Source organism: Budorcas taxicolor, chromosome Y (assembly GCF_023091745.1).
Source record: "Budorcas taxicolor isolate Tak-1 chromosome Y, Takin1.1, whole genome shotgun sequence".
Classification (NCBI taxonomy): Eukaryota; Metazoa; Chordata; class Mammalia; order Artiodactyla; family Bovidae; genus Budorcas; species Budorcas taxicolor.
In genome coordinates this window covers 638013-664750 of record NC_068936.1, presented here as the reverse complement: position 1 = coordinate 664750, position 26738 = coordinate 638013, and the positions used below count along the sequence as shown (strand labels likewise).

The 26738-nt window shown below is 40.5% G+C and overlaps 1 protein-coding gene across 1 annotated transcript in view; it reads right to left on the bottom strand.

Moving 5' to 3' along the window:
• Nucleotides 1-26738, bottom strand: part of LOC128071019 (centriole and centriolar satellite protein OFD1-like) — an 83410-nt gene that overhangs the window by 19462 nt on the left and 37210 nt on the right. The window contains exons 13-14 of the mRNA XM_052664015.1: nucleotides 24389-24519; nucleotides 23754-23865 (exon numbers count right to left, since the gene is read on the bottom strand). Coding sequence (XP_052519975.1) covers nucleotides 23754-23865; nucleotides 24389-24519 — 243 coding nt within the window. The remainder of the gene's footprint in view (nucleotides 1-23753; nucleotides 23866-24388; nucleotides 24520-26738) is intronic.

Below are 26738 nucleotides of genomic sequence, written 5' to 3'. Positions count from 1 at the left end.
TGAGTGCAACACTTTCACAGCATTATCTTTTAGGATGTGAAACAGCTTATCTGGAATTCCATCACCTCCACTAGCTTTGTTTGTAGTGATGTGTCCTAAGATGCACTTGACCTCTCATGCCAAGATATCTGGTTCAAATTAAGTCTGAATTTTGCAAAAAGGAGTTCACAATCTGAGCCACACTCAGCCGCAGGTCTTTTTTATGCTGATTATATAGAGCTTCTCCATCTTCGGCTGCGAAGAATATAATAATAGGATTTCAGTAATGACCATCTGCTTATGTCCACGTGTAGAGTCATCTCTTGTGTTGTTGGAACATGGTGTTTGCTATGACCAGTGCATTCTCTTGGCAGAACTCTGTTAGTCTTTCCTTTTCCTCATTTTGTACTCCAAGACCAACTTGCCTATTACTCCAAGTACCTCTTGACTTCCTATTTTTGCATTCTAGTCCCCTATGAGGAAAAGGACTTTTTTTTTTTGGTGTTAGTTCTAGAAAATCTTGTAGGTCTTCACAGAACTGTTCAACTTCAGCTTCTTTGGCATTAGTGATTGGGGCATAGATGGATTACTGTGGATTACAGTTGGATTACTGTGATATTGAACGGTTTGCCTTGGAAACGAGATGACATCACTTGGTCATTTTTGAGATTGTACCTATGTACTGCATTTCAGGCTCTTTCTGTTCACTATGAGAGCCATTCCATTTCTTCTAAGGGATTCTGGCCCACAGTAGTACATATAAAATGGACATCTGAATTAAATTTGCCCATTCCAATCCATTTTAGTTCACTGATTCATAAAATTTCGACGTTCACACTTGCCATCTTCTGTTCGACCACTTCCAATTACCTTGATTCATGGAGCTATCATTCCAAGTTCCTATGCAATACTGCTCTTTACAGCATTAGGCTTCACTTTAACCACTAGGCACATCCACAACTGGGCACTGTTTCCAAATTGGCTCAGACTCTTCATTCCTTTTGGAGCTATTACTCAGCTCTTCTCCAGTATCATACTGGGCACCAACCAAGCTGGGGGACTTTATTTTTCAGTATCATATCTTTTTGCATTTTCATACTGTTCATGGGTTCTAAGGCAAGACTGCTGAGTTTGTTTGCCATTCCCTTCTCCAGTGGACCCAGGACTCTCCACCATGACTCCTCCATCTTAGCCCTACATGGGATGGCTCATAGTGTCACTGAGTTAAACAACATTGTGATCCATGTCATCACGTTGGATTTGTTTTTGTGATTGTGGTTTCCATTCTGATAAAATCTAAACAACCAGTTCAATGCAGTTCAGTCACTCAGACTTCTGTCTGACTCTTTGCACCCCATGGATTACAGGATGCCATGCCTCCTTGTCCATCACCAACTCTGGGAGTTAACTCAAACTAATGCCCATTGAGTCAGTGATGCCATCCAACCGTCTCATCCTCGGTCAGGCCCTTCTCCTTTCACCTGCAACCTTTCCCAGCATCAGGGTCTTTACAAATGAGTCAGCCATTCACATCAAGTGACCAAAGTATTAGAATTTCAGTTTCAGCATCAGTCCTTCCAATAATATTCAGGACTTATTTCCTTTAGGATGGACTGGTTGGATCTCCTTGCTATCCAAGGGACTCTCATGAGTTTTCTCCAATACCACAGTTCAAAAGAATCATTTCTTTGGCACTCAGCTTTCTTTACAGTCCAACTCTCACATCCATACATGACTACTGGAAGAACCATACTCTTTTTTTAAATATAAATTTATTTTAATTGGAGGTTAATTACTTTACAGTGAGACAGACCTTTGTTGGCAAAGTAATGTCTCTGCTTTTTAATATGCTGTCTAGTTTAGTATTAACTTTTTATTCCAAGAAGTAAATGTCTTTTAATTTCATAGTTGCAGTCATCATACACAGTGTTTTGGAGCCCCCCAAAATAAAGTCTGCCACTGTTTCTACTATTTCTGCATCTATTTGCCATGAAGTGATGGGACTAGGTGCCATGATCTTTGCTTTCTGAATGTTGAGCTTTAAGCCAACATTTTCACTCTTCTCTTTCACTTTCATCCAGAGGGCTCTTTAGTTCTTCACTTTCTGCCATAAGAGTGGTGTCATCTGCATATCTGAGGTTATTGATATTTCTCCTGGCAATCTTGATTCCAGCTTGTGTTTCTTCCACTCCAGCGTTTCTCATGATGTACTCTGCATAGAAGTTAAATAAGCAGGGTGACCATATACAGCCTTGACGTACTCCTTTTCCTATTTGGAACTAGTCTGTTGTTCCATGTCCAGTTCTAACTGTTGCTTCCTGACCTGCATACAGGGTTCTCAAGAGGCAGGTCAGGTGGTCTGGTATTCCCATCTCTTTCAGAATTTTCCACAGTTTATTGTGATTCACACAGTCAAGGCTTTGGCATAGTCAATAAAGCAGAAATAGCTGTTTTTTCTGGAACTCTCTTGCTTTTTCCATGAGCCAGCAGATGTTGACAATTTGATCTCAGGTTCCTCTGCCTTTTCTAAACCCAGCTTGAACATCTGGAAGTTAACAGTTCATGTATTGGTGAAGCCTGACTTGGAGAATTTTGAGCATTACTTTACTAGCATGTGAGATGAGTGCAATTGTGCAGTAGTCTGAGCATTCTCTGGCATTGCCTTTCTTTGGGATTGGAATGAAAACCGACCTTTTCCAGTCCCGTGGCCACTGCTGAGTTTTCCAAATTTGCTGGCATATTGAGTGCAGCACTTTCACAGCATCATCTTTTAGGAAATGAAACAGCTCAACTAGAATTCCATCACCCTCACTGGCTTTGTTCATAGTGATGCTTCCTAAGGCCCACCTGACTTCAAATTCAAGGATGTCTGGCTCTAGGTGAGTGGTCATACCACCATCGTGATTATCTGGGTTGTGAAGATCTTTTTTGTACAACTTTTTCTCAATATCTTCTGCTTCTGTTAGGCCCATAGCATTTCTGTCCTTTATTGAGCCCATCTTTGCATGAAATATTCCCTTGGTATCTCTATTTTTTTGAAGAGATCTCAAGTTTTCCCATTCTATTGTTTTTCTCTATTTCTTTGCACTGATCACTGGGGAAGGCTTTATCTATCCTTGCTATTCTTTGGAACTCTGCATTTGAATGGGTATATCCTTCCTTTTCTCCTCCCTTTTTGCTTTTTCTTTTCATAGCTATTCGTAAGTCCTCCTCAGACAGCCCTTTTGCTTTTTTGCCTTTCTTTTTCTTGGGGATGGTCTTGCTCTCTGTTTCCTGTACACTGTAGAATCTAACAATAAAGACCTTTAATGTAAAAGGAATGAATGGTCCAAACAACAGACAGACAGTAGTAGATTGGATAAAAAAGAAAAAAAGAGCTTACAATATGCTGCTATTAGAGACCCACTTTAGGGCAAGGAACACAGACTGAAAATGGGGAGATACAAAAAAGCTATTTCATTCAAACAGAAATGACAAGAAAGTAGGGGGTCACAATACTTACATCAAACAACACATGCTTTAAAACAAATGTCAAAAAGAAAGGTCATGAATGACACTTTATAATGATAAAAGGATCAATACAAGCAGTGTATTTCACATCAGTTAAAATATATACACCTAATATACGAGCACCTAAGTATGTAAAACAAACACTAACAGATATAAAGAGAGAAAATCACAAGAATACAATAATGATAGGAGAGTTTAACACCCTAGTCCTATCAATTGACTGAACTTCTAGGCAAGAGAACAGTAAGGCAACAGATCTTAAATAGTACAATAGAACAGTTAGATCTAATTGGTATTTTCAGCACACTGTATCCAACCAACCAACCAACAACAAAAAACCAATAGACGTTTCTTTTAGCTGCAAATGGCACAGTCTCTACAACTGACCACATATTGGAGCACAAAACAAGCCTGAACAATGTAAGGATACAGAAATTATTTCACATATCTTTTCTGACTACAAAGGCAGGAAAAAAAGAAAACAACCACAGAAAAAGAAATGGGAAAAAAATGACCACATGCAGACTAAACAATATACTAATGGAAAACCAATGGATCCAGGAAACCAAAGAGGAAATTTAAAAATACCTTTAGACAAATGACAATGAAAACAGAACCATACAAAAAATTTATGGGATGTAGCAAAAGCAGTTCTTGGAGATTCACAATAATATACACTTTCATCAAAAAACAAGAAAAACCTTAATAAAAATGTAATATACCACTTAAAATAACCAGAAAAAGAACAAACAAAACCTAAAGTTAGCAGAAAGAAGGAATTAATAAAGATAATAGAAAATAAAGTAGAAATATAAAAAAAATAAGTCAATAAAACCAAGAGCTGAGTCTTTGAAAGAGTAACAAAATTGATAACCTCTGGTCAGGCTCACCAAGAAAAGAAACAGATTCAAATAAACAAAATAAGAAATGAAAAGGAGATATAAAAGCCAATTACAAATAAATAAAAAAAATCCTAAGAAAATACTATGAACAATTATACACCAACAAATTCAAAACCCAGAACAAATGGACAATTTTCTAAAAACACATAGCTCACCAAAACTGAATAAAAAAAGAAAAACAACTAAGTAATTTGAACAGACTGATCATTAGAAATGAAAAAGAATATGTAATAATAATCATAATGGGGGGCAGTCCTAAGATGGTAGAGAAATAGGATGGGGAGACCACTTTCTCCCCCAAAAATTCATTGAAAGATCATTTGAACTCTGAGCAAATTCCAAGAAACAACTTATGAACACTGGCAGAGGACACCAGGCACCCAAAGAGGCAGCCCATTGTCTTCAAAAGGAGGTAGGACAAAATATAAAAGATAAAAAGAAAGACAAATGAGTTAGAGACAGAGACCTGTCCCAGAGAGGGAGTAGTGAAAGAGGAGAAGTTTCCAAACACCAGGAAACCCTCTCACCAGCGGGTTTGTGGGGGAGTGTTGGAATCTCAGAGGGCAACATAACCAGCAGGAGAAAAAGTTAATAATAATAAACCCCACATATTATGTGCCTAACCGCAACTCCGAGTGGAGAAATAGCCCAGAAGCTTGCTTCTGCCACTACCAAGTGGAGGCAGAACAGGGAGGCGTGGGCTGCATTGCTTCGGGTAAGGACCAGGCCTGAATGCCCTGAAGACAATTTAAGGGAGCTAACCCAAGATAGCAACCCAAACTGTGGTATAGCCAGAGAGAGAGAGAGAGAGAGGACAAAAAAAAAAAAAAAAAAAAATAGAGAAAGAAAGAAAGAAAGAGAACTTTCCTATGAAAAGCTCTAACCTAGTCAGAGCCTGGCCTGCTCACAAAAGGAAGGACTGAGCAAATACCAGAGGAGAGCTAGCTAGTTGCAGACCAGCCCCTCCCCATGCCAGAGGCGATAGCCAGAGCCAGAAGCCAAGGAGAAAACTCGTCCCCAGAGACTGTATCCTCTACCAAACTGCGAGCAGGCTCCCAGTAGCTAACCAAAGGTTTCCTGAGATCCTGGACAGTTGACATCTGCCAGGAAGGTCATAGCCAGAGATCAGTTCCCCAGAGGATACATACAGCACACCTGAGATGGCATTCCCGCTGTGCATTCAGGAGACTGAGAGCCTGGGATGGGGGAGGTGATAAGATGCATCACCTGAGAAGAGTGTGCTCACCAAGCACCTGTTCGCCTGAGCTGCTTGGACCTGTGAAGGATACAAAACGCAGTCCCAACCAAGTCTGTGAAATAGATATTTTTCTGGAACTCTCTTGCTTTATCAATGATGTAGCAGATGGTGGCAATTCAATCTCTGGTTTCTCTGCCTTTTCTAAATCCAGCTTGAACATCTGGAAGTTCACGGTTCATGTACTGCTGAAGCCTGGCTTGGTGAATTTTGAGCATTACTTTATTAGTGTGTGAGATGAGTGCAATTGTGCAGTAGTCTGATCATTGTTTGGCATTGCCTCTGGGATTGGATGAAAACGCACTCTGTGATTGGGGACAACCCAGTTTGACCCAGACACTGCGAGCACTCCCCACACATGCCAGTGATATTTGTTTGCAGTGTTCCTCTCTCACCACAGCACAGCAACCCTAAATAAGTGACCACCTTCGCCCCCTTGTGTCAGCATGGAAATTAAGACACTGAAGAAGAGACTTGCAAACAGGAAGCTAAAATAAAGAGGGAACGGCTTTGGAAGTGACAGGTGCAACTGATTAAAACCCTGCGGTTAGCAACGACTACATTGGAAAAGGCCTATATACTGTCACCCTGCTTATTTAACTTATATGCAGAGTACATCATGAGAAATGCTGGACTAGAAGAAACACAAGCTGGAATCAAGATTGCTGCGAGAAATATCAATAATCTCAGATATGCAGATGACACCACCCTTATGGCAGAAAGTGAAGAGGAACGAAAAAGCCTCTTTATCAAAGTGAAAGAGGAGAGTGAAAAAGTTGGCTTAAAGCTCAACATTCAGAAAACGAAGATCATGGCTTCTGGTCCAATCACTTCATGGGAAATAGATGGGGAAACAGTGGAAACAGTGTCAGAATTTATATTTTTGGGCTCCAAAATCACTGGAGATGGTGACTGCAGCCATGAAATTAAGACACTTACTCCTTGGAAGGAAAGTTATGACGAACCTAGACAGCATATTAAAAAAAGCAGAGACATTACTTTATCCACAAGGGTCTGTCTAGTCAAAGCTATTAGTCATGTATGGATGTGAGAGTTGGACTATAAAGAAAGCTGAGTGCAGAATAATTGACGCTTTTGAACTGTGGTGTTGGAGAAGACTCTTGAGAGTCCCCTGGACTGCAAAGAGCTCCAACCAGTCCATCCTAAGGGAGATCAGTCCTGGATGTTCACTGGAAGGACTGATGCTGAAGCTGAAATTTTCAATACTTTGGCTACCTCATGAAAAGAGTTGACTCACTGGAAAAGACCCTGATGTTGGGAGGAATTGAGGGCAGGAGGAGAAGGGGATGACACTGGATGAGATGGCTGGATGGCATCACCAACTTGATGGACACGAGTCTGGGTAAACTCTGGGAGTTAGTGATGAACAAGGAGGCCTGGTGTGCTGCGATTCATGGGGTCGCAAAGAGTTGGACTCGACTGAGCAACTGAACTGATAGACCTAGAGAAGAAGTATAAGCTGGAACAGGAACTATCTGAAACTGAACTGACCACACGCTGTCCACAACAGCTCCAGAGAAATTCCTAGATATATTTTATATCATTTAAAAAATTTTTATTTTTTATTTTTAAGTCCTTTATTATTCCTTAATTTTCATTTTTATAACCTAGATTGCCTTGCAAAAAAAAAAGACCCTATATTTAACACAAATTTCACATATATTTTTAATGATTTTTGTTCTTTTTTTTGGCTTTTTAAAAAATATTCTATTTTTGAGAGTCTAACCTCTACTCTAGATTTTCAACCTTTGCTTTTTGGTATTTGTTATCAATTTTGTACCTTTAAGAATATAATCTTCAGTACCCATTTTTAATTAGGAGTGTCATGACTGGCTTGATTGCCTTCTTCCCCTTTTAACTCTCCTTTTCCTCCCCCAGTAACCTCTAACTCATCTCTCCCACTTCTCTTCTCTACCCAGCTCTGTGAATCTCTTTGGGTATTGTGGTGAACACATAGGGAACTGATTACTGGCTAGATCTGTCTCTCTCCTTTTGATTCCCCCTCTTCTCCTCCTGGTCACCTCTAGCTCCTGCCTCCCTCTTCTCTTGTGTAACTCTGTGACCTCTGTGGGTGTTTCAGGCTGTGGAGAGCGCACAGGGATTTGATTACTGGCTAGACTGCTCTCTCTCCTTTTGATTCCCTTTCTTTTCCTCCTAGTCACCTTTATCTCTCTCCTCCCTCTTCTCTTGTCCATGTAACTCAGCGAACCTCTCTGGGTGTCCCTTACTGTGGAGAATCTTTTCTCCAATAACCTAGATGTTTTATCATCAGTGCAGTACAGATGAAGTCTTGAGGCTACTGTAAGAATATGACTGAAAACCAGAGGCAGGAGGCTTAAATCCAAAACTTGAGAACAGAGAACTCCTGACTAGAAGGACATTAATCGACAAAAGCTCAACCAAAAGCCTCCATACCTACACTGAAGCCAAGCTCCACCCAAGAGCCAACAAGTTCCAGAGCAAGACACACCATGCAAATTCTCCAGAACTCAGGAACACAGCCCTGAGCATTAATATACAGGCTGCCCAAAGTCACACCAAAGTCACAGACACCTCAAAACTCACTACTAGACACTTCATTGCACTCCAGAGAGAAAAGATCCAGCTTTACCCCCAGAACACAGACATAAGCTTCCCTAACCAGGAAACCTTGACAAGCCACTCATCCAATCCCACCCTTGGGGAGGAACCTCCACAATAAAGAGAAACCAAAAACTTCCAGCATACAGAAATGTCACCCCAACCATAACAATCTAAACAAGATGAAAAGGCAGAGAAATATTCAACAGGAAAAGAAACATGATAAATGCTGACCAAACCAAACAAAAGAGGAGGAGATAGGGAGTATACCTGAAGAAGAATTCAGAATAATAATAGTAAAAATGATCCAAAATCTTGAAACCAAAATGAAGTTACAGATAAATAGTCTGGAGACAAGGATTGAGAAGATGCAAGAAATATTTAAAGAGGACCTAGAAGAAAGTCAGTTCAGTTCAGTTCAGTTGCTTAGTCGTATCCAACTTTTTGCGACCCCATGAATCGCAGCATGCCAGGCCTTCCTGTCCATCACCAACTCCCAGAGTTCACTCAAACTCACGTCCATCAAGTTGGTGATGCCATCCAGCCATCTCATTCTCTGTTGTCCCCTTCTCCTCCTGCCCCCAATCCCTTCCAGCATCAGAGTCTTTTCCAATGAGTCAACTCTTCGCATGAGGTGGCCAGAGTACTGGAGTTTCAGCTTTAGCATCATTCCTTCCAAAGAACACCCAGGACCGATCTCCTTTAGAATGGACTGGTTGGATCTCCTTGCAGTCCAAGGGATTCCCAAGAATCTTTTGCAATACCACAGTTCAAAAGCATCAGTTCTTCAGTGCTCAGCTTTCCTCACAGTCCAACTCTCAATGAGATCAAAACCACTCTGGAGTGAACCATAGTAGATTGAGGCAGAAGTTAGGATAAGTGAGGTGGAAGATAGAATGGTGTAAATAAATGAAGCAGAGAGGAAAAAGGAAAAAAGAATTAAAAGAAATGAGGACAATCTCAGAGACTTCTGGGAAAATATTAAACGCCCCAACATTGGAATCATAGGAGTCCCAGAAGAATAATATGAAAAGAAAGACTATGAGAAAATACTTGAGGAGAAAAAAAAGCCTCCATACCTACACTGAAGCGAGTATAGTTGAAAACGTCCCTAAAATGGGTTAGAGAATTCCAATACCAATTCCAAGATACTCAGAGAGTCCCAAACAGGACAAACCCAAGGAGAAACACCCCGAGACACATTAATCAAATTAACAAAGATCAAACATAAAGAACAAATATCAAAAGCAGCAAGGGAAAAACAACAAATAACACACAATGGGACTCCCATAAGGATAACAGCTGATCTTTCAATAGAAATTCTTTAGGCCAGAAAGGAATGGCAGGACATAAAAGTGATGAAAGTGAAAAACCTACAGCCCAGATTACGGTATCCAGCAAGGATCTCATTCAAATATGAAGGAGAAATCAAAAGCTTTACAGACAAGCAAAAGCTGAGAGAATTCAACACCACCAAACCAGCTCTCCAGCAAATGCTAAAGGATCTTCTCTAGACAGGAAACACAGAAAGGGTATATAAACTTGAACCCAAAACAACAATGGAAATGGGATCATACTTATAATTAATTACCTTAAATGTAAATGTGTTGAATGCCCCAAGCAGAAGACGAAGACTGACTGAATGGATACAAAACCAAGACCCTTATATATATATATACTGTCTATAAGAGACCCACTTCATATAAGAGACACATACAGACTGAAAAGATATTTCACACAAATGGAGACCAAAAGAAAGCAGGACTAGCAATACTCATGTCAGATAAAACAGACTTTGAAATAAATGCTATGAAAACAGACAAAGGAGGACACTAGATAATCATCACAGGATTAATCCATGAAGAAGATATAACAGTTATAAATATATATGCACCCAACATAGGAGCACTGCAATATATAAGGCAAATGTTAACAAGTATGAAAGGGCAAATTAACAGTAACACTATAATAGTGGGAGCCTTTAATACCCTACTCACACCTAGGGATAGATCAACTAAACAGAAAATTAGCAAGGAAACACAAACTTTAATGATACAATGGACTAGTTAGACCTAACTGATATCTACAGGACATTTCACCCCAAACAATGAATTTCACCCCAAAACAATGAATTTTACCTTTTCCTCAAGTGCACATGGAAACTTCTCCAGGATAGATCACATCCTGGGCCATAAATGTAGCCTTGGTAAATTCAAAAAAACTGAAATCATTCCAAGCATCTTTTCTGATTACAATGTGGTTAAGATTGGATGTCAATACAGGGACAAAACTATTAAGAGGCCCCGACATGCACTTTGTATCAGCGTCCCAGCTCCTCTGCACCGCCCCTCCCTGCCGGTCTTCCACAGTGTTGGTCCCTCACTGTCTTCCTGCCTCCCTCTCTGCTTCCTCCTGCAGCCCCCCTTGGGTTTTCTTTTGATACCAATTTGTAGCCTTTTTTATAAAAGTGTTTGATTTTTGTAACGGGCAGAGCCCAGCCCCACCCCACATCTCCCTCTGCCCTGCCAGGGGCCCCACAGAAACCAATAACGTTTTGCCACTTGAAACAATAACATTTTTTGGAAGAAAAAAATACAAACATATGGAGGCTAAACAACATGTTTAGCCTGTATAACAAATGAATCTCAAATGAAATAAAAAAAGAAATCAAAATATGCATAGAAATGAATGAAAGTGAAAACACAACCCCAAACCTATGGCACTCAGTAAAAGCAGTCCTAAGGGGAAGGTTCACAGCAATACAAACTTACCTCAAGAGTCAAGAGAAAAATCAAATAAATAACCTAACTGTACATCTAAAGCAATGAGGAAAGGAAGAAATGAAGAACCCCAGGGTGAGGAGAAGGAAAGAAATAATAAAAATTAGGGCACAAATAAATGAAAAAGTAACAAAGCAAAAGTAACCACAGCAAAAATCAACAAAGTTAAAAGCTGGTTCTTTGAAGAGATAAATAAAATAGACAAACCATTAACCAGACTCACCAAGAAAAGAGAGAAGAATCAAATCAAGAAAATTAGAAATGGAAATGGAGAGATCACAACAGAAAACACAGAAATACAACAGATCCTAACAGACTACTATCAGCAACTATATACCAATAAAACGGACAACTTGGAAGAAATGGACAAATTCCTAGAAGAGTATAACTTTCCAAACCTGAACCAGGAAGAAATAGAAAATCTTAACAGACCCATCACAAGCACAGAAATCCAAACTGTAATCAGAAATCTTCCAGCAAACGAAAGCCCAGGTCCAGACAGCTTCACAGATGAATTCTATCAAAAATTTAGAGAAGAGCTAACACCTATCCTACTCAAACTCTTCCAGAAAATTTCAGGGGAAGGTAAACTTCCAAACTCATTCCGTGAGGCTACAATCATCCTAATACCAAAACCAGACAAAGATGCCACAAAAAAGGAAAACTATAGGCCAATATCACTGATGAACATAGATGAAAAAATTCTTAACAAAATTCTAGCAAACAGAATCCAACAACTTATTAAAAAGATAAAACATCATGACCAACTAGGCTTTACTCCAGGGATGCAAGGATTCCTTAATGTCCAAAAGTCAATCAATGTGATAAACTACATTAACAAATTGAAAGATAAAAACCACATGAATATTTCAAAAGATGCAGAGAAAGCCTTTGACAAAATCCAACATCCATTTGTAATAACCTCCAGAAAGCAGGAATAGAGGAACATACTTCAACATAATAAAAGCCATATATGATAAATCCATAGAAACATTCTCCTCAATGGTGAAAAATTGAAAGCATTTCCCCTCAAGTCAGGAACAAGACAAGGGTGCCCACTCTCACCACTACTAATCAACATAGTTTTGGAAGTTTTAGCCCCAGCAATCAGAGAAGAAAAAGAAATAAAAGGAATCCAGATTGGAAAAGAACTAAAACTTTCATTGTTTGCTAATGACACGATCCTCTACATAAAAACCCTAAAGACTCCACCAGAAAATTGCTAGAGCTAATCAATGAATACAGTAAAGTTGTAGGATATAAAATTAACACACAGAAATCCCTTGCCTTTGTACACTAACAATGAGAAAACAGAAAGAGAAATTAAGGAAACAATTCCATTTACCACTGTAACAAATAAAATACCCAGGAATATATCTACCTAAAGAAACAAAAGACCTATACATAGAAAAGTATAAAACACTGATGAAAGAAATCAAAGAGGATACACATAGATGGAGAAATATACCATGTTTATGCATTGGAAGAAGCAACATAGTGAAAATGAGTATACTACCCAAAGCAGTCTATAGATTCAATGCATTCCCTATCAAGCTACCAATGGTATTTTTCAGAGAAGTAGAACAAATAATTTCACAATTTGTACAGAAATACAAAAAACCTAGAATAGCCAAAGCAATCTTGAGAAAGAAGAAGGAAACAGGAGTAATAAATCCTGCCTGATTTTAGACTATACTACAAAGCTGTAGTCAAGAGAGTATGGTACTGGCACAAAGACAAATATAGATCAATGGAACAAAACAGAAAGCCCAGAGATAACTTGATGCACCTATGGATACTTTATCTTTGCCACCTCCTTTGATAAAGGAGGTATGGATATACAATGGAGAAAAGACAATCTCTTTAACAAGTGGTGCTGGGAAAACTGGTCAGCCACTTATAAAAGAATGAAACTACAACACTTTCTAACACCGTACAGAAAAATAAATTCAAAGTAGATTAAAGATCTAAACATAAGACCAGAAACTAGAGGAAAACATAAGTAAAACATTCTCTGACATAAATCACAGCATGATCCTCTATGACCCATCTCCCAGAGTAATGGAAATAAAAGCGAAAATAAGCAAATGGGACCTAATTAAACTTAAAAGCTTTTGCACAACGAAGAAAACTATAAGCAAGGTGAAAAGATGGCCTTCTGATTGGGAGAAAGTAATAGCAAATGAAGCATCTGACAAAGAATTAATCTCAAAAATATATAACCAGCTCCTGCAGCTCAATTTCAGAAAATAAGTGATCCCATCAAAACATGGGCCAAATATCTAAACAGATAGTTCTCCAAAGAAGGCATACAGATGGCTAACAAACACTTGAAAAGATGCTCAACAACACTCATCGTCAGAGAAATGAAAATCAAAACCATCATGAGGTACCTCTCATGCCAGTCAGAATGGTTACTATCAAAAAGTCTACAGACAGTAAGTGGTGGAAAGGGTATGGAGAAAAGGGAACTCTCTTACACTGCTGGTGGGAAAGCAAACTAGTAGAGCCACTATGGAGAACAGAGTCAGATTCCTTAAAAAACTGGAAATACAACTGCCTTGTGACCCAGCAATCCCACTGTGGGGCATACATACCGAGAAACCAGAATTGAAAGAGACACGTGTACCCCAATGTTCATTGCAGCAATGTTTATAATAGCGAGAACACAGAAGCAACCTAGATGTCCATCAGCAGACGAATGGATAAAAAAGCTGTAGTACATATACACAATGGAATATTCCTAAGCCATGAAAAAGAATGCATTTGAATCAACTCTAATGAGGTGGGTGAAACTGGACCCTATTATACAGAGTGAAGTAAATCAGAGAGAAAAACATCAATATAGAATACTAAAAATGAAATGCAGAAAAGCAAACAGCTGTCTGTGAGGCCTTACAAATAGCTGTGACAAGAAGAGAGGTGAAAAACAAAGGAGAAAAGGAAAGATACAAGCATTTGAATGCAAGGTTCCAAAGAATAGCAAGAAGAGATAAGAAAGCCTTCTTCAGTGATCAATGCAAAGAAATAGAGGAAAACAACAGAACGGGAAAGACTAGAGATTTCTTCAAGAAAATTAGAGATAACAAGGGAACATTTCATGCAAAGATGGGCTTGATAAAGGACAGAAATGGTATGGATCTAACAGAAGCAGGAGATATTAAGAAGTGGCAGGAATACACAGAAGAACTGTACAAAAAAGATCTTCACGACCTGGATAATCATGATGGTGTGATTACTCACCTACAGCCAGACATCCTGAAATGTGAAGTCAAGTGGGCCTTAGAAAGCATCACTACGAAAAAAGCTAGTGGAGGTGATGGAATTCCAGTTGAGCTATTTCAAATCCTTCAAGATCATGCTGTGAAAGTGCTGCACTCAATATGCCAGCAAATTTGGAAGACTCAGCAGTGGCCACAGGACTGGAAAACGTCAGTTTTCACTGCAATCCCAAAGAAAGGCAATGCCAAAGAATCCTCAAACTACTGCACAATTGTACTCATCTCACATGCTAGTAAAGTAATGCTCAAAATTCTCCAAGCTAGGCTTCAGCAATACATGAACCATGAACTTCCTGATGTTCAAGCTGGTTTTAGAAAAGGCAGAGGAACCAGAGATCAAATTGCCAACATCTGCTGGATCATGGAAAAAGCAAGAGAGTTCCAGAAAAACATCTACTTCTGCTTTATTGACTAAGCTAAAGCCTTTGACTGTGTGGATCACAATAAACTGTGGAAAATTCTGAAAGAGATGGGGATACCAGACCACCTGACCTGCCTCTTGAGAAACCTGTATGCAGGTCAGGAAGCAACAGTTAGAACTGGACATGGAACAACAGACTGGTTCCAAATAGGAAAAGGAGTACGTCAAGGCTGTATATGGTCACCCTGCTTATTTAACTTCTATGCAGAGTACATCATGAGAAACGCTGGACTAGAAGAAACACAAGCTGGAATTAAGATTTCCTGGAGAAATCTCAATAACTTCAGATATGCAGATGACACCACCCTTATGGCAGAAAGTGATGAGGAACTAAACAGCTTCTTGATGAAAGTGAAAGAGGAGAGTGAAAAAGTTGGCTTGAAGCTCAATATTCAGAAAACGAAGATCATGGCATCCGGTTCCATCACTTCATGGGAAATGGAGAAACAGTGGAAACCGTGTCAGACTTTATTTTTTTGGGCTCCAAAATAGCTGCAGATGGTGACTGCAGCCCTGAAATTAAAAGATGCTTACTCCTTGGAAGAAAAGTTATGACCAACCTAGATAGCATATTCAAAAGCAGAGACATTATTTTGCCGACTAAGGTCCATCTAGTCAATCGTGTGGTTTTTCCAGTGGTCATGTATGGATGGGAGAGTTGGACTGTGAAGAAGGCTGAGTGCTGAAGAATTGATGCTTTTGAACTGTGGTGTTGGAAAAGGCTCTTGAGAGTCCCTTGGACTGCAAGGAGATCCAACCAGTCCATTCTGAGGAGATCAGCCCTGGGATTTCTTTGGAAGGAATGATGCTAAAGCTGAAGCTCCAGTATTTTGGCCACCTCATGCGAAGAGTTGACTCATTGGAAACGACTGTGATGCTGGGAGGGATTGGGGGCAGGAGGAGAAGGGGATGACAGAGGATGAGATGGCTGGATGGCACCACTGACTCGATGGACATGAATATGAGTGAACTCCGGGAGTTGGTGATGGACAGGGAGGCCTGGCATGCTGCAATTCATGGGGTCGCAAAGAGTCGCACATGACTGAGCGACTGAACTGAACTGGATGTATATATATGGAATTTAGAAAGATGGTAACGATGACCCTATGTGTGAGTCAGCGAAAGAGACACAGATGTAAAGAACAGACTTTTGGACTCCGGGAGAAGGCGAGGGTGGGATGATTTGAGAGAATAGCACTGAGATATGTATATTATCGTAAGTGAAACAGATAGCCAGTGCAGGTTGGATTCATGAGATAGGATGCTCAGGGCTAGTGCAATGGGATGACCTTGAGGGATGGGATGGGGAGGAACAGGGATTTGGGAGGGAGGTTTAGCATGGGGAACACATGTACAACCAAGGTTGATTCATGTCAATGTATGGCAAAAATCACTACAATACTGTAAAATTGTTAGCCTCCAATTAAAATAAATTAATTAAGAAAATCATAATAAAAAAAGCTCTGTACAAAAGTAAAGGACCAGATAGCTTCAGAGGTGAATTCTACGAAACATGAAAAGAAGAATTTATACAGATCCTTCTCAAACTTTTCCAAAAAACTGAGGAGGAGGAAACACTCTCAGATATCTTCATGAATCCACTATCACTGTGATGATACCAAACCAGAGAAATACACCTACATAAACAAAAAAATTACAGGTCAATAGCTTTAATGAATATAGATGAAAAAATTCCTCAGCAAACTGTTATCAAACTTAATTCAATAAGACATACAATAGATCATATACTACAACCATGTGAGATTCATCCCAAGTTCATAAAAAAGGTTCTACGTGTGCAAATCAACATGAAACACCACAAGAAGAAAAGAAAAAAACCACATCATCATCTCAATAGATGTAGAAAAAGCATCTAAGAAAACTCAACATCCAGTCAAGGCCAACTCTTACTAACCTGGGAATTGGGGGGAAACATCTCAACATAATAATAACCATTTATTAAAAACCCACAGTGAATCTAATACTCAATGGTGAAACCTGAAAGCCTTTCTGGTAAAATCTAGAACAAGATAAGGAAGTCCACCCTCACTTCTTCTATTCAATACAGTAATGAATGCTCTAGCTACAACAATCAGACAAGAAAAAGAAACAACAGGTATTCAGATTGGAAGGGAAGAGGTATAATTGTCACTATATGCAAGTGACATGAAACTACATACATAGAAAACTCTAAGGGCTCTATACAAAAATTGACTATATCTAAGAAGTGAATTCAGCAAAGTAGAAGGATATAAGATTAACAGAGCCTACCTGCATTTCTTTACAATAATAATGAAATATTAGAAAAGAATGTTAAAAAAAAAACCCCAAAACAGTTCAGTTCAGTCACTCAGTTATGTCTAACTCTTTGTGACCCCAGGGACCACAGCATGCCAGGCATTACTACCCATCACCAACTCCTGGAGTTTACTTAAACTCATGGCCATTGAATTGGTTACGCCCTCCAACCATTACATCCTCTGTCCTCCCCTTCTCCTTCAGCCTTCAATCTTTCTCAGCATTAGGGTCTTTTCAGATGAATAAGTTCTTTGCATCAGGTGGCCAAAGTACTGGAATTTCAGCTTCAGCATCAGTCCTTCCAATGAATATTCAGAACTGATCTCCTTTAGGATGGACTGACTGGATCTCCTTGCAGTCCAAGGGACTCTCAAGAGTCTTCTCCAACACCACAGTTCAAAAGCATCAATTCTTTGGCACTCAGCTTTCTTTATGGTCCAACTCTCACATCCACACACGACTACTGGTAAGACCATAGTCCTGATGATACAGATCTTTGCTGGCAAAGTTAAGTCTCTGCTTTTTTCATATGCTGTCTAGTTTGGTCATAATGTTTCTTCTAAGGAGGAAGTGTCTTTTAATTTTATAGCTGCAGTCACCATGTGCAGTGATTCTGGAGGCCCCCAAAATAAAGTCTCTCACTGTTTCCATTGTTTCCCCTTTCATTTGCCATGAAGTGATGGGGCGAGATGCCATGATCTTCGTGTTTTTTTTAAAAATATAAATTTATTTATTTTAATTGGAGGCTAATTACTTTACAATAATGTATTGGTTTTGCCATACATCAAGATGAATCCGCCATGAGTGTACACGTGTTCCCCATCCTGAACCCCCCTCCCACCTCCCTCCCTTGATCTTAGTTTTCTGAATGTTGAGTCTTAAGCCAACTTTTTCACTCTCTTCTCTCACTTTCAACAAGAGGCTCTTTAGTTCTTCTTCGAACTCTGCCATAAGGGTAGTGCCACCTGCATATCTGAGGTTATTTCTATTTCTCCTGGCAATCTTGAGTCCAGCTTATGCTTCATTCAGCCCAGCGTTTCTCATGATGTACTGTGCACAGAAGTTAAATAAGCTGGGTGACAGTATACAACCTTGATGTGCTCCTTTCCTTATTTGGAACCAGTCTGTTGTTCCATGTCCAGTTCTAACTGTTGCTTCCTTACTTGCATACAGATTGCTCAGGAGGCAGGTCTGGGGTCTGGAATTCCCATCTCTTTCAGAATTTTCAACAGTTTGTTGTGATCCACACAAAAGCTTTGGCATAGTCAATAAAGCAGTAGATGTTTTTCTGGAACTCTCTTGCATTTTCAATGATCCAGTGGATGTTTGCAATCTGATCTCTGGTTCCCCTGCCTTTTCTAAATCCAGCTTGAATGTCTCGAAGTTCATGGTTCATGCACTGTTGAAGCCTGGCTTGGAGAATTTTGGGCATAGATTTGCTTGAGTGTGAGATGAGTGCAACTGTGTGGTACTTTGAGCATTCTTTGGCATTGCTGTCGTTGGGACTGGAATGAAAACTGACCTTTTCCAGGATCTTTAAAAATTACTTCCCCCATCCCAAAACATAAAAAATACCCATGAATGAAGAGATGAAAGATTTATATATTGAGAACTATAAAATATTAATAAAGGAAATTAAAGAGGATTCAAAGAAATGAAAAGATATCCCATGCTCTTAGACTATAAGTATACTGTTAAAATGGCAGTATACCTAAAGAAATCTATAGATTTAATGTGATTTCTATTAAATTACCCATGATACTTCCTCACAAAACTAGAATAATCAATCTTAAAATTTATATGTATAAAAGACCCAGAATTGCCAGAGAAATCCTGAGGGCAAAAAACACAAGGCAGGAGCCATAACCCTTTCAGACTTCAGAAAATACTAGAAAGGTATAGTCATCAAAACATCATGGTACTGGCACAAAAACAGATAAATGAATCAATGAAATAGAACAGAGAGCCCACAAATAAACCCCCATAACCAAAGTCAATTAATCTTGGACAACGAAGGCAATGATGTACAATGGGAAAAACACAATTTGCTCAACAAGTGGTGTTGGGAAAGCTGAATATATAAAAAAAAAATATATAAAAAAGCTGCATATAAAGCAGTGAAGTGAGAACACACTCTGTCATACACAAACTCAAAATAGCTTAAAGACTCAAACAGAAGACATGATTCCACAAAACTCTGAGAAGAGATCATAGGATAACATTCTATGACATAAATCATACCAGTGTTTTCTTAGGTCAGTCTCCCAAGATAATAGAAATAAAAACAAAAATAAACATTTATCTCGTAAATCTAAGAAAACCTGTATAAGCTTTTGTAGAGCAAAAGAAACCATAAACAAAAAACAAAGAGACAGCTTATGCATGGGACAAAATATTTGGTAACAACACTTAATTTGTTAGCTTAATTTCCAAAATATACACAATCAAGAGCAAAAAATTAAACAACCCAAAATGGGCAGAAGACCTAAGTAGACGTTTCTCTGAAGAAGAAATACAAGTGGCCAATAGGCACATGATAAGATACTTAGTATCACTAGTTATCAGAGAAACACAAGTCAAAACTATAATGAGGGATTACCTCACACTGGATCAGAATGGTCATCATTAAAGACTCTACAAATGTTGGACAGAGTGTGTAGAAAATGGAACCCTCCTACACTGTTGGTGAATATGGTTGATACAGCCACCATGGAACAGAGGTTCCTCAGAAAAGCAAAAAAAGGAATTACCATACGATCTACCAATCCTATTCCTGGGCATATATATGGACAAAACTCTATAATCTAAAAAGATACATGCACTTGTATGTTAATAGCAGCACTATTCACAATAGCCAAGACATAAAAACAACCTACACATGCATCAGTATATGAATGGATAAAGATGTGGTGTGTATATACATACATACACACACAGACACAATGGAACCAGCCAAAAAAAAGAACAACAAAAATAATGCCATTTGCAGCAACATGCATGTAAGTAGAGATTACCATACTAGGTGAAGTAAGTCTGAAAGAAAAACAAATACCATGTGATATTACTTATATGTGAAATCTAAAATATGACACAAATGAGTATGTCTATGAAACAGAAACACTCATGGATGGTGAGAAGAGACTTGGGGTGGCTAAGTGGGAAGGATTTGTGTAGGGATGGAGTGGGATGGGAGGCTGGATTTGACAGATGAAAGCTATTACATATGTAATGGATAAACAACAAAGTTATGTAATATCCTCTGATAAAGAAAAGAAAGTGAAGTCACTCAGTCGTGTCTGACTCTTCGCGATCCCATGGACTGTATGTAGCCTACCAGGTTCCTCTGTCCGTGGGATTTTTCAGGTAAGAGTACCCGGGTGGGTTGCCATTTCCTTCTCCAGGGGATCTTCCCAACCCAGGGACTGAACCCAGGTCTCCCACATTGTAGGCAGACGCTTTACTGTCTAAGCCACCAGGGAAGTTCATCTTGTGATAAACTGTAATGGATAAGAATATCAGAAGCAATCTATATATGTGTACTGCTGTACAGCAGAAATCAATACAATAGAGTAAATCTACTAAACTTCATTTAAATAATAGCTTGTAAAACCACAATCATAACAGTAATTAACATTTGAGAGTTTATGTGTACCAACTTTTGCTTCATATGCTTTCTTCTGTAATGCATGTTACAATTTCACAATCGATCATGCACAACCGTGAAATCCAACAAGCTTGGAGAACTGAAAATGCATTCACAATGTGTTCGGAGACAAAGCCTAACCAGACTTGAACACAGATGGTTGAAAAATCTGACCTGAGCTAATATAAATCCATTTATAATCTTTGTTTATTTCACCCGGCAGGAACATTCACACACTTGACTTTAAAATAATGAATGTGTCTCATTACAGAATGCGACCCCAAACTCCCAGGGCTGCAGCAAAATCTATTGCATACAGCTTGAGTCTCAGCGAAGGGAAGAAGGCTGTGTGGTCAGGGCACCACTGTTGGCCCCAAACTCTCACTGCTCCCACGTCATGGAGGGGAGACTGCAGCTGAATCACCAGCAGCAAGGCACCAAGTCACTGGGCTGGCCTAATGCAAAGCAACCACATGTGACCACTCCCCTCCTGCAAGGCCACCTTGATGATGCCAGGGACAGATGCATGTGAGGCCCATGCTCATGAAGCTTCCATCCTCACTGAACTATTTCTAATGATTTGAGTTTGGGACAGTTTGAGCAGTGGGCAGTTTGGCAAATGCAGAGCTGTGGAGAGAAAATGAGGAACAGGCAAGAGTAGAGATGAGCAAAGAGATGGAAATAAAAGTGGTGTGGGGAGAAGGGGCCAAGGGAGAAGAAGTGCAAATAGGAACTGAAGAAGGCTCAGAATCACAGTCTCGTGAACTTCCATTGGGCTTGAAAGCAGCTCAACCAAGCGTCTAAGCCTCAGCACTTGTTAGGAAGGAGGAAGGGCAGATGTCATGCATCCACAGGAAGACACAGTAGTAAAATGATAGCACTGGCCATTTCTCCAATGTTTTATATGCCCCACGCACTGCACTGGAGCTGCTCACATTTCCCCTTTGTCTTCCAGAGAATGGAAGGTATTATCCTCATCACAAAGGGGGAAACTGAGGCCCAAGGAAGTTAAAAGAATGTACCCAAGGCTAAAAAACTAGCTTCAAACTGGTGTTCATGCCCAATTTTCCGATTTCAGTGGCAGTACTCTTTCTGCCAAGCTATGCTGCCTCTCTCACTGACGTACTCCTCAGTCAGGGAGTATATAAAACTATTCAAGAGTTCACTGGTCTTATTATCAGGATGTGTGTTAGTCACTCAGTCATGTCTGACTCTTTGAGACTCCATGGACTATAGATTACCAGGCTCCTCTGTCCATGGAAATCTCCAGGGAAGAACACTGAAGTGGGTTACCATTCCTTTCTTCAGCAAATCTTCCTGACCCAGGGGTCGAATCTGGGTCTCCTTCATTGCAGGTGGAGTTTTCACTATTTGAGTCACTAGATAGCAAATAAAAAGGGAAAGGCTAGGTCCAGGATGAATTTGGGGGCATCTATGTCACTATCACCAGAGATCATTGCCAACATTCGCTGGATTAATGAAAAGGCAAGAGAGTTCAATAAAAAACATCTATGTCTGCTTTATTGACTATGCCAAAGTCTTTGACTGTGTGGATCACAATAAATTGTGGGAAATTCTGAAAGAGATGGGAATACCAGACCACCTGACCTGCCTCTTGAGAAACCCATATGCAGGTCAGGAAGCAATAGTTAGCACTGGACATGGAACAACAGACTGGTTCCAAATAGGAAAAGGAGTCCATCAAAACTGTATATTGTCACCCAGCTTATTTAACTTCTGTGCAGAGGACATCATGAGAAACGCTGGGCTGGAGGAAACACAGCTGGAATCAAGATTACTGGGAGAAATATCAATAACCTCAGATATGGAGATGACACCAACCTTATGGCAGAAAATGAAGAACTAAAGAGCCACTTGATGAAAGTGAAAGAGGAGCATGAAAAAGTTGTCCTAAAGCTCAACATTCAGAAAACTAAGATCATGGCATCTGGTCCCATCACTTCACGGCAAATAGATGGGGAAACAGTGGAAAGAGTGGCTGACTTTCTTTTTCTGGGCTCCAAAATCACTGCATATGGTGACTGCAGCCCTGAAATTAAAAGACACTTACTCCTTGAAAGAAAAGTTATGACCAACCTAGACAGCATATTAAAAAGTAGAGATATTACTTTGTCCACAAAGGTCTCTCTAGTTAAGGCTGTCGTTTTTTCAGTAGTCATGTATGGATGTGAGAGTTGGACTATAAAGAAAGCTGAGCGCCAAAGAATTGATGCTTTTGAACTGTGGTGTTGGAGAAGACATTTGATGGCAAGAAGTCCCTTGGACTGCAAGAAGATCCAACCAGTCCATCCTAAAGGAGATCAGTCCTGGGTGTTCATTGATTGGAAGGACTGACTTGGAAGCTGAAACTCCAATATTTTGGCCACCTGATGTGAAGAGCTGACTCATTTGAAAAGACCCTGATGTTGGGAAAGATTGAGGGCAGGGGGAGAAGGGGACGACAGAGGATAAGATGGTTAGATAGCATCACTGACTCAATGGACATGAGTTTGGGTAAATTATAGGAGTTGGTGATGGACACGGAGGCCTGGAGTGCTACAGTTTACGGGGTTGCAAAGAGCTGGACATGACTGAGCAACTGAACTGAACTGAACTGATGTCACCTATCTGTGGTATGAGGTTCCCCCAATCCCGGGGCACCTGTGAAAACAAGTCCTGTTAGCTGACCACCTGGATGGTTCCCCTGAAATGGACATGGAGTTTGACTTCTGAGATGGCACATCTCTATGACTTTTCCCTATGATCTGCTGTGAGCTCAGTCATGTCTGATTATCTGTGATCCTACAGACTAGCCCCCTAGGCTCTTCTGTCCTTTGGATTCTCCAGCAAGAATACTGGAGTGGGTTGCCATTTTCTCCTCCAGGGATCCTTCTGACCCAAGGCTCAAACCTGTGTCTCCTGCACTGACAGGAGGTTTATTTACCACTGAGCCATGTGGGGAGCTTTCCCCTACTATGAGAATTAGTAAAAATTCAATGAGTAACAGTCATTAAATGTCCATAAATGTCAGACGTTTTACACACACACACACACACACACACACACGTTAAAATGTCTCTAACCTATTTGAGTTTGTTTCAGTTGTGATTTTAAATCGGTAACCTGCACAGTCAACCTCTTGAAAGAAGCATCATATTCTAATATCTGGGCCTTCAGCTGGGTGGAGTGCTCAATCTGCAGAGAATCAGAGAAGAAAAGAAATCAATGCAGAGGAAATCACAGCTCACTCCAAAGGGAGCAATACTCTCATTGGGCTTATTCTCTTTTTCCGTTTTGCCAATTCTGAGCAGCGATCTACCCTTTATCCTTAAGGCACATGGTCCCTACAAAATGACAAGAAATAAAACAAATTTTCACCTCTTGTTACATGCATGTTAAAGCAGCTACTCCAGGGCATGGGTAGACACCAGAGAGATGGCAGCAGTACTTCCAAGGCCTGGCCACTGTGGGCACCACCAGGATTTGTAGAATTGTGTGTTTCAGTGAGTTTGCTTGCCTCTGGATTTGTGACTATTATGAATGTAAAGTCACATGATCACTGGAGAGTTCTCTCAGATGAGAAAGCACACCCTTTAGTACCTTAGGGGAGCTCTAATTTTACAGTAAACCCCATTTACACCAATGTGGCATGGGCCAAGTTCGCACATTTATGCAGCAGACTGGCCCAATCCCTGGCTGCACAAGAAGCAATACTCACTTCGTTTTGAAGCTGTTTTTGCAGAGCTTGTTTGTGGGTTTCGAACTCCTTATGCTCAGATGCAATAGCTTGTGTTGCTTTCTTTAATTCTTTCTGAAAAATTAGTAGCTCTGGAGATGGCTGAGCTAGGCCTAGGAAGGTAGAAAGAGCCTGGTTATCAACCTGAAATTTTCTAATTGTACTCTACTTTTAAAAGCAGCTTAAGAAGTTTCAAATTGTTATTCCTTTTTGTGCATGCACACTATTTTTATCAGCTCTATCGCATGGACAACGAGCAGTTCTGCCACAGAAATTTCAAAACAAAATAATTTAACATACATAAGAGCAAATTTTACTATTTGTTGAGTCCTTCTCCATGTAACAGAGTTCTTTCAAATTCTTAAATTAACTTGAACATCTGTCTCTCCCCTATACCAAGCACAGAGATAGAGAAGGAACACTATCAAAACCTATCCATGAATGCTCTGAGGTCCAATCAATCTGTGTATCTCTCAGCAGCTCTTAGGGTCCAGGCAGAAAGCAGATGGCATTCCCAATTTGGATCATCAGAGAGGCCTTCAACGTAGACTGACTTAGGCTGGTCCCTAGCCACAAAGGATGATGTAGTTCCCTAGACTGCTAATGGGGCCAGGCTGTTTGCTACCAGCCCTTGGGCCTGGAAAGTCAGGGAGGCAGGAACTCCCACAATTGAGAAGAGAGAGCTTTAAGTCCTAGCCATGGCAATCATTGAAGAAAAAGAGATGAAAAGAATTCAAACTGGAAAAGAAGAAGTAAAACTCTGTTTGCACATGCTATTATACTATACATAGAAAATCCTAAAGATGCCACCAGAAAAGTAATCAGTTTGCCACCAGAAAAGCAATCAGTTCAGTTCAGTCACTCAGTCATGTCCGACTCTTTGCGACCCCACGAACCACAGCACGCCAGGCCTTCCTGTCACCAACTCCTGGAGTCCACCCAAACCTATGTCCATCAAGTCAGTGATGCCATCCAACCATCTCATCCTCTGTCATCCTCTTCTCCTCTTGCCCTCAATCCTTCCCAACATCAGGGTCTTTTCAAATGAGTCAGCTCTCTGTATCAGGTGGCCAAAGTATTGGAGTTTCAGCTTCAACGTCATTCCCTCCAATGAACACCCAGGACTGATAGAGCTCATCAATAAATTTGGCAAACTTACATGATATAAAATTAATAGATAAATCATTTATATTTCTATACACTAACAATGAAAGATGAGAAAGAGGAATTAAGGAAATAATCATATCTACCACTGCAATAAAAAGAATAAATACCTAGCCACAGTAGTTCCCTAGACTGCTAATGGGGCCAGGCTGTTTGCTACCAGCCCTTGGGCCTGGAAGGTCAGGGAAGCAGGAACTCCTAGAACTCCCAGTAGGAATAAACCTACCAATGGAGCAAAAGATCTGTATGCAGGTAAGCTGATAATGAATGACAAGACAAATGGAGAGGTTTACTATATTCTTGGATTGGAAGATTCAATACTGTGAAAATGACTATACTACCCAAGGCAATTAGCAGGCGGTGGTGGCGGCCGGCACACTAAGAGCAGGTGGTGGCGGCGGCCGGCACACTAAGCATGGCAGAGAGCTACCCTGCGTCCGAGGCCAGGGACGGCGGCCAGGAGGAACTACCACGCGTCCGAGGTCAAGGGCGACGGCCGGGAGGAGCAACCCCACACCCGAGGCCAGGGAGGCGACCGGGAGGAGCAACCCCACACCCAAGGAGTGGTGGCTGTGTGGGCGCAGGAGGGCCTAGAGGAGCCATCCCACGTTGAAGGTCAGGAAGGGCGGCGGTGAGGAGATACCCCTCATCCAAGGTTAAGGAGTAGCGGCTGTGCTTTACTGGAGCAGCTGTAAAGAGATACCCCACGCCCAAGGTAAGAGAAACCCAAGTAAGACGGTAGGTGTTGCAAGAGGGCATCAGAGGGCAGACACACTGAAACCATACTCACAGAAAAGCTACTCATTCTAATCACACTAGGACCACAGCATTGTCTAACTCAGTGAAACTAAGCCATGCCCATGGGGCAACCCAAGATGGGCGGGTCATGATGGAGAGGTCTGACAGAATGTGGTCCACTGGAGAAGGGAATGGCAAACCACTTCAGTATTCTTGCCTTGAGAACCCCATGAACAGTATGAAAAGGCAAAATGATAGGATACTGAAAGATGTACTCCCAAGGTCAGTAGGTGCCCAATATGCTACTGGAGGTCAGTGGAGAAATAACTCCAGAAAGAATGAAGGGATGGAGCCAAAGCAAAAACAATACCCAGTTGTGGATGTGACTGGTGATAGAAGCAAGGTCCGATGCTGTAAAGAGCAATATTGC